This window comes from Carcharodon carcharias, chromosome 1 (assembly GCF_017639515.1).
Source record: "Carcharodon carcharias isolate sCarCar2 chromosome 1, sCarCar2.pri, whole genome shotgun sequence".
In the NCBI taxonomy this organism is placed as follows: Eukaryota; Metazoa; Chordata; class Chondrichthyes; order Lamniformes; family Lamnidae; genus Carcharodon; species Carcharodon carcharias.
In genome coordinates this window covers 244,595,444-244,603,956 of record NC_054467.1, presented here as the reverse complement: position 1 = coordinate 244,603,956, position 8,513 = coordinate 244,595,444, and the positions used below count along the sequence as shown (strand labels likewise).

The following is an 8,513-nucleotide window of genomic DNA, read 5'->3' as shown; positions in this document are numbered from 1 at the left end:
CAAACCCCAGTCTTTTGGGTTCGAACACCTGAGCCCACAGGTTGCTAATGTGGACAGGCAGGAGCTAGGCTGGACAAGAACAGCTCAGCCCCAGGATCCCAGGGCTTGGCACCCGCAGAGTGAGTCCAGGACTCCCCTGCAAATCGGCCAGAGCAACTTGACCATCACTCACCCTCTGAGTGCTAACCGCCCTATAAAACCCTCAGACCCTTTTGAGGATACTTAATCAGGAGGTTAGAATGCCAGACCTCCAAGAGTGGGAAGTCAGAACTTTAGCACCAAATAAACTGTCCCATGAAGCAGGGAACTTCCTCCCTCCTCACAATCCATGGGCCCAGACACTCCTTTCACGCGAAGCAGTGCTTCACTTGCACTTCCCTCAATTTAGTCTACTGCATTCGCTGCTCCCAATGCAGTTTCCTCTACATTGGAGAGACCAAATGCAGACTGGGTGACTGCTTTGCGGAACACCTTCGGTCTGTCCACAAGCATGACCCCGACCTTCCTGTTACTCTGTCTTTCTCTCCACAGATGCTGCCAGACCTGCTGAGCTTTACCAGCATTTTATGTTTTTGTTTCAGATTTCCAGCATCCACAGTATTTTGCTTTTATCAAAAAACACCTTTCGGTTTAAGGATGGGTAGAGAGAGGAGAAATCCGGGCTATTTAAATTAATCCCTCTCCTGCCCGTAACATGCACTAGACAAGTGCCAGGCAATGGAAATCTCCAATAGAAGAGAATATAACTACCGCCCTTGACATTCAACAGCATTACCAGCACTAAAACCCCACCATCAACATCCTTGAGGTTACCATTGACCAGAAACCTAATTGGACCAACCATATAAATTCTGTGGCCACTGCAGGAATTCACCAAGGTTCCTTCGACAGCACCTTCCAAACCCACTACCATCTAGAAGGACAAGGGCAGCAGATAGATGGGAACACCATCACCTGGAAGTTCCCCTCCAAGTCACTCACCATCCTGACTTAGAAATATTTCCTTCACTGTCACTGGGTCAAAATCCTGGAATTCCTTCCCTAACTGCACTTTGGGTGTAACTACATCACATGGACTTCAGTAATTCAAGAAGACAGCTCATCACCAACTTCTCAAGGGCAATTAGGGATGGGCAACAAATGCTGGCCTAGCCAGCACAGCCCAAATCCCATGAATGAATCAAAAAAAAGTTAGGAATTGGCAACAAATACTGGGTTTTCCAGCCCAGCATATGTGAATAAATCTTCAAGAAATGAGGTTAAAGAGAAAGCATTCATATTTTTTGATGAGTACGGCCATTCAGCCCATTTTAATTTAACCATCCAGTGATTCTAAAGTCTTCCTATTTCACTGTCCACTTGTTTCTTGAAGGATTATGGGGGTTTTTGTTTCCATTATTCAACGTAGAAGTCAGCGGAAATAGAAAAAGCTTACTGCTTGTGGTGTGTGAATTTATAAGGAGACACAAACTTGGAACTAATGCTCGATATGGTTACTGGAAGGTGAAAGATTATTTTTTCCACTTAAGTGTATTGGTAAATGGCACATATATTCCATCATGGGCTATGCAGCACAGTCAGCATAACACTTGACAGAATTCAAAAATACTTGAAGGTTATAGAAATGAGCTCAGCTGCAAAGTAGAATTGAAGGTTATAGAGACGTTCCTTCCTCTTGACCTCCAGTCAGTAGGTCAAGAAATGAAATGAGTTTTGTTTGAGCTGGGAGTGAGAGGAAGTCCATGAACTATTTGTTATATTTGACTCTGTGCTGAGCTCCCTTTGATGGGCCCAATGGCCTTTACTCACTGAAAATTTGCTAGTAATAAATGGGGTTTGAAGAGATGGCTCCAACATTGAAGGCAGCAGCAAATTAGGGGGTATGAGTTGCAATTGCCACCATCTAGGGACAGGAGTGGGCCATTTAGCCCCTCAAACTGGTTCAGCCATTCTATTAGCGCAAGCTGATGTGTGGCTGAACTCCATCAAGCAACTCTGCTTCCATATTGGTTCTACTGATACTTGAAACTTTCAAGTGATAACCAGCTCCAGCAGCTTTTTGACAAATGTTGTGCACCCAGAACTCAGAAATAAAATGCCTTTGGCTTTTCATGCTTTCTACAATTAAATATAATATCTTCTTGTAAATAAATTTTCAAGGCATCTTTTTGCTTCCCCCTCTTCTAAATCTGCAGGTATGAACACCGCTGCTTTGACCCGTGGAATGAAAGGCATCCTGATATTTTCAATTCTGCTAATAGTTGGTCTCAGTGTCTATAACTCGCAGACTGTCATGAAAAAGAAAAGTATTTTATCGCACATCAGGAATGTTTGGCGCAACAGAGCCCCAGCTGGTCAAAGAAATTCCACCAGCGTGGCTGCTGTTGGGGCCAGTGATCAGCTCAGAGTGGAGCTCGCTCCAGACCCCTGCCTTCCAAACATGGATTTTAACAGCTTGACGGCCAAGCTGAAGCCCATCTATAAGGACTTCATGATGTACCGACACTGCAGGAAGTTCCCGCTCCTGCGCAAGCCTGTCGGCTGCCGGGGAAAGGATACCTTCTTGCTGCTGGCAGTTAAGTCTCTGGCGGAGCACGCAGACCGCCGCGCTGCCATCCGCAGCACGTGGGGGCGGGAACGGATGGTAGGCGGTGCTCTGGTGCGCCGCGTCTTCCTGCTGGGGCTGACGGAGATTCAGGTCCGCTCGCAGACGGTGCAGGCCATGGTGGACCATGAGAGTGAGGAGCACGGGGACATAGTCCAATGGGGCTTTCGTGAGTCCTTCTTCAACGTTACGCTGAAAGAGACCCTTTTCTGGAAATGGTTCTCTGAGGACTGCCACGCTGCGAAATTCGCCCTCAAGGGGGACGACGATGTGTTCGTTAACGTGGAGAACGTTCTGGAATACTTGAGTGACGTCAATCCTTCCCACGACCTTTATGTCGGCGATGTCTTCAGAAACTGGTTCCCGAGCAGGGTCCTGAACAGCAAGTACTACATCCCACTTTTCCTGTATGGGAATGAACCTTACCCTCCGTATGCTGGTGGGGGTGGTTACCTACTGTCTGGGACATCAATCCTGAAACTACACAAAGCCTCCTCATTTCAGGAGCTCTTTCCCATTGATGATGCTTATGTGGGAATGTGTGCCCAAAGAGCCAAGATCAAAGTGATTTCTCACAGAGGCTTCCGCACTTATGGGAATATTCCATATGACCCCTGCATTTACAAAGGGCTAATGCTTGTTCACCGAGTGACACCCAATGAATTATGGCTGATTTGGAGTTTGCTAAAGAATAACAATAAGACATGCAGCCGTTTCACAAGCTTTTCAAATAACCTGTGAAGAAACAGTTCTATTGTGTCATAAATATCTTGATAGCAATACGCAATCCTTGGATTCACCACGTCGAAATCAGAGATGGGAACTGTTTCTCTCTGCACTGTTCCTGCTCCATCAATTGAAATATCCTGATTGCTGACCTTGCTGATCTCAATGAACTGACTACAGATCAGCAGCACTAGAAATTGCCTGGCCTGGGTGGTTCAGAATCTGAGACTTATCCAGCCTTTTGGGTCAAGATACAAGGTCCTGGCTGCCTGTCAGGTGGTCAGAAGATCTTGTGGTACTGTTTGTCAAAGAGCTGGGACGTTCTTCTGGTACCTTGGCGGATGCTTATTGCGCACCCAACACTGTTAAAAACAGATTATTTAGCCATTGCTATTTTTGAGACCTTGCTGTGAGCAAATTGGCTGCCTCAGAGGGCTGTGGAGGATTGGTCAATGAGCATGTTCAAGACAGAGATTGATAGTTTCTAAATATTAAAGACATCAAGGGGTATGAGGATATTGCGGGAAAATGACATTGAGATAGAAGATCAGCCATGATCTAATTGAATGGTGGAGCAGGTTCGAGGGGCTGAATGGCCTACTCCTGCTATTTTCTATTTCCCAATATTACAACAGTAATTACACTTCAGAAGTGCCTCTTTGTCTGTAAAATGCTTTTGGGGGTGTAAATCCTGAAGTTGTGAAAGGGCCCCTGTATAAAGTCAACCTCTTTCTAATTATCTTGCAACCCTAAATGTTGAAACAGCTTTTCTCATTTGGGTCTTGAGCTTTCCTTTAAACCTTACATCTCCTCAGAGAGTTGAGGGGTTAATTTCTTGTGAATTATGAATGCTGGAGGGAGTGGGTAGCAGATGGGTTGGGGTTTGTTTGGAAGGGAGATGGCATCAACTGACGCTTCATATAATTTATGAAGGAATGAAATTGTGCTATTGTATTGAAATCTGATTTGCATTGCTTAAACATTGTGGAGGCAAGGTAATTGGGCACCTTGATGTGTCTTGCACACAGCCTCTATATTGACCACCACCGCTTATATACTTGCATGATCTGATTGAGGTTAAATTCTCACCAACCTGCTTTAACTCCAACTTCAGAAAGCATCCCCCCTTAGCAATTGTGAGTCATTTTGTGTTTTCCATCCTGTTGAATGGACCCACTGCCAACACAATGCACTGGTGGTGAACATGCATTTATATAGCATCTTTCACCACTTAAAAAACATCCCCAAGCACTTTACAGACAATGAAATACTATTAAAGCATGGTCACTGTTGTAGAAAATATGGCAACCAACTTACACTCGGCAAGTTCCCAAAAAATGTGTCATGGAAATATAATATTCGTAATATTATCATGACTTATTGTAAAAGTGGGTTAATAGCGGGATTTGGATTAGTTTCTCTGTGTGTGTGGGATTTAATTGAATTGGAATCAGCTGGTCTGGAGGATTTTGTGTAATCAAACAAGAAGCCAGGTTTGAAAGCTAAATATGTAAACAGGGCTGAAGTTTTAGATTGTGAGCTGTGAGGAAAATTTGCAGTTGTAGATAAATTAGTTTGGTCTGAATTTCAAAGAGATGTTAAGATGTTACACCTAGCTAAAAGAAGCTAAGCCAAACAGTGTGTTTATTTTTATAAAAGGTTACTGATAAAATTAATACCATGAAAGATTTATATTATGAGAAAAGTAAAGTTGGAAAAATATATGGGAACAACAGAATTTGCATTAAAAAGGGAGAAACATACACAAAGGAGATGAGATTATGTGTATGGAGAAGGCATTCTAAGATTTAACACAAGTGTGAAAAGCCTCCAGCCTCTGTGCATCCAGTTGCTGTCTACAGAAACTGAAGCTGAGAAAACTCATTTTGAATGGGACTGTCCAGGGTGTTGTGTTGCTTTGCCTGGGTCTGTTTAAATCTATTTGTTTTACTGTTGCCTTAATGGAGGTGTAACTGGGAGCCAGATTAATTAGGGGTTTTAGGAGTTATGATAGTAGAAATTTGTAGACCTATGTATGTGCTTGAAATCTTTTCTTTTGTTAATAAATATTTAATTTAGTTATGTAAAAAGTCACTAAGTCTGGGTGGACTTATTCCTACTCAATTCAAGGCACGCATCTCAAAATAAAATACAAATTGCAAAATCGTTGTGATCATGTGATCAAATTCCCCTTGTGGATTTGACCAGCCTGGCACACATCATCTGCCACACCATAACAATAGCTATGTGATAATGATCAGATAATTTCTTCTTATTTTAGTAGTGTTGGTTGTGGGGGCTAAATATTGGCCAGGATACCAGGGAGAAGTTTCCCTACTCCACAAAATAATGCCTTGGGACCTTTTACATCTACCTGAGAAAGGAATGGATAATTGATGGGGAGTAGTTTTTGCCAAGTCTTCCTGCTGGGGTGAAACGAGAGCTGGATCAGTTCACAACATGTAGACCAATGGCAGAGCATGATGAATGTCACATGTTTCAATGCAGCATTTGCAAATCCTTCTTTAACACGACCCTCAGAGTGGCCCTTTTCTGTAAATGGTTCAGGTGTGCTTCATACTTTCAAAAGGCATTTGTCACTTCTTCTAAAATTAGAAGCGCATGGGATTAAAACGATGGTGTTAATTCGGGTATGGAATTGGCTAAGGGTTGGATGACAGAGGGTAATGGTGAATGGAAGATATTTATTTCTGGAGAGGTGTATGCATTGGCGTCCCCCAGGGATCGGTATGAGAGCCATTTATATAAGTGAACTAGATTTGGGTACAGGGAGTACAATTTCAAAGGTGGTGGCTGATACCAAACTCGACAACAGAGCAAATGGTGAACAGGATAGGAGCAAATTCCAGGAGGATGTAGAGTTACTGGTAAAATAGGCAGGTTGATGGCAGATGCACTTTGGGAGAAACATCAAGGAAAGCCCATTCCTTGACTGTCACTGGGTCAAAATCCTGAAGCCCTCTTCCTAACGGCACTGTAAGTATTCCTACACTACATGGATCGTAGCGGTTCAAGAAGGTGGCTCACCATCACCTTCGCCGGGGAGGCAGTGACGGAGTGGCATTGTCACTGGGCTAATATTCTAGAGACCCAGGGTAATGCTCTGGGGACTGGGGTTTGAAGATGGTGAAATTTGAATTCAATAACAATCTGGAATTAAAAGTCTGATGATGGCCACAAAACCATTGTCGATTGTTGCAAAAACCCATCTGGTTCCCTCTAGGGAAGGAAATCTGCTGTCATTACCCGGTCTGGCCTACATGTGACTTCAGACCCACAGCAATGTGGTTGACTCTTAAATACCCTCTGAACAAGGACTGTTATATATTAAAAAAATATTGGGGATATTCCCTGAACGAATAAATAAATAAAAAATACCTAAATGATATTATTTTGAGAGGTGCTACAAAAGAAAAGGGACTGGGGGTGCATATTCACAAATCTTTAGAGGCAAGGCAATTTGATAAGGTGCTAAGAAGAAAACATATTGGATATTCAGTTGTGTAAATAGATGCAGCGAGTACAAAAAAACAAGAAGTCATGCTAATCCTGGTCCAAAGGACGTTTAAAAGGGATGAGGGAATTCCGTTTGTGGAGAGATTGGAGAAGCTGGGATTGTCGGATTTTTAATGACCATTCATGATATGCAAGTGAGGAGAAGGTTCACTTACCCTGCTGGAGCGGTTGAGATCATTCATCCTTTTCCTGTGTTTCTTAGAATAGAAAAGCTTGAGGATAAGAAAGGTGCTCCGATTGATGAGGGGCTTTGATAGAGCAAGTAGTGAGAAAACTCTGACAAGAGGGTTGGTAACCAGGAGCCATGGATTGAAAATAATTGGCAAAAGGACTAGAGGGGAAGAGGAGATTTTTTTTTCAGAGATTTATTAAGATCCCTACCTCATGACTTGAAAGGTTGATGGAATCAGATTCCACAGGAATTTTCTAAAGGCAATTGGACATGTACTTGAAGAGGACTCATTTGAGGGGTTACGGGGAAAAAGCTGGGGTGTGGGAATACATTGGAGAGTTCTTTCAAAGAGCCAATACAGGCACAGCAGATTGAATGGCCTCCTGTGACCCCATAAGATTCAGTGGTTGCTGTGCCACCAAGTTTGATTTAAAGGGTGATGATGACATGTTTCTCAATGTAGAAAATCTTGTGGAATACGAGAGCTTTACATTGGAGATGCTTTCAGAAACCACATGGAAATGAGTCTTAACCCCCATATTATGCCTGTTGTCTGGGACATCAGTCCAAAAACGGTACAAGATATCCAAACCGAGGAATTCTTTCCCATTAATAACACTTTTGTGGGAATGTGTCCTCTGTACTCCCCCAATATTGCACTGACCCACTTGAAACCCATTTATTTGTACAGAGTTAAAATCAGGCCAGAGAGTCAGCCTGGATTAAATACTCAAAGAGCCTGGAGGGGGATCAAACCGATCTCCTAACTCAGAGGTGAAAGTGCTGTCAACTGAGACACAGCTGATACCTTCAAACGCCCTTTATGAACTGGTGTCCATTGAAGCTCGGAGTTCCTTCAGAATAGAGTCTCTCTCCTTTAGGGTAGGATTTTCCAGCCTCGTCCACCACCAGGATCGTATTGTCCCGACGAAAGTCATTGGACTTCTGGCTGGGCTGCCAAATATCCCACAGCGAGCCGCACCACAACGGGGCAAGAAAATCCTGGCCTTAATCTTTGTAGGTGTAGCATTAAGTGGAATACTGTTTCATTTGACAGATTAGTTTCAAAATAGAGCCATTTAGAGAGTTTATTTATAATTTTTTAAGATGTATCAGAAGAGTCCTGGACATTGTTATCTCAATGTGGATTTTGCTGTTCCTTGGTCTATATAAAAAGGTTGTAATTATCTGCTTAAAGATCTTATTTTAATTTAACTGCAGTATTTTGTAATTTGTGATTTTCTTTTTAAAGAATGAGCTGAACTTTGATTGTTCTTCTCCATTGTGAATCCTGCTTTCCAAGTTAAGAGGTTTTACCTGAGACTGGAACACTTTGGAGATTCCCTGAGCTGAGAGTTTCTGTGTTCACCCCCTTCCCTCCTGTGTTCCACTAGCGCTACCCCAGTCATGCATCTGCGTTCCCTCCTTCCCTCTGGTCTTGCTTGATGGGAACCTGACTTGGTGCTGAGTCAG

General features: G+C 43.1%; 1 protein-coding gene across 1 annotated transcript; it reads left to right on the top strand.

Annotated features, from left to right (window-relative positions):
• Window positions 1-2,356: 2,356 nt before the first annotated feature.
• LOC121283383 (N-acetyllactosaminide beta-1,3-N-acetylglucosaminyltransferase 4-like) lies at window positions 2,357-3,769 on the top strand. The gene has a single exon (XM_041197903.1). The coding sequence runs from the start codon at window positions 2,441-2,443 to the stop codon at window positions 3,344-3,346; it is 906 nt and encodes a 301-aa protein (XP_041053837.1). The 5' UTR covers window positions 2,357-2,440; the 3' UTR covers window positions 3,347-3,769.
• Window positions 3,770-8,513: the final 4,744 nt, after the last annotated feature.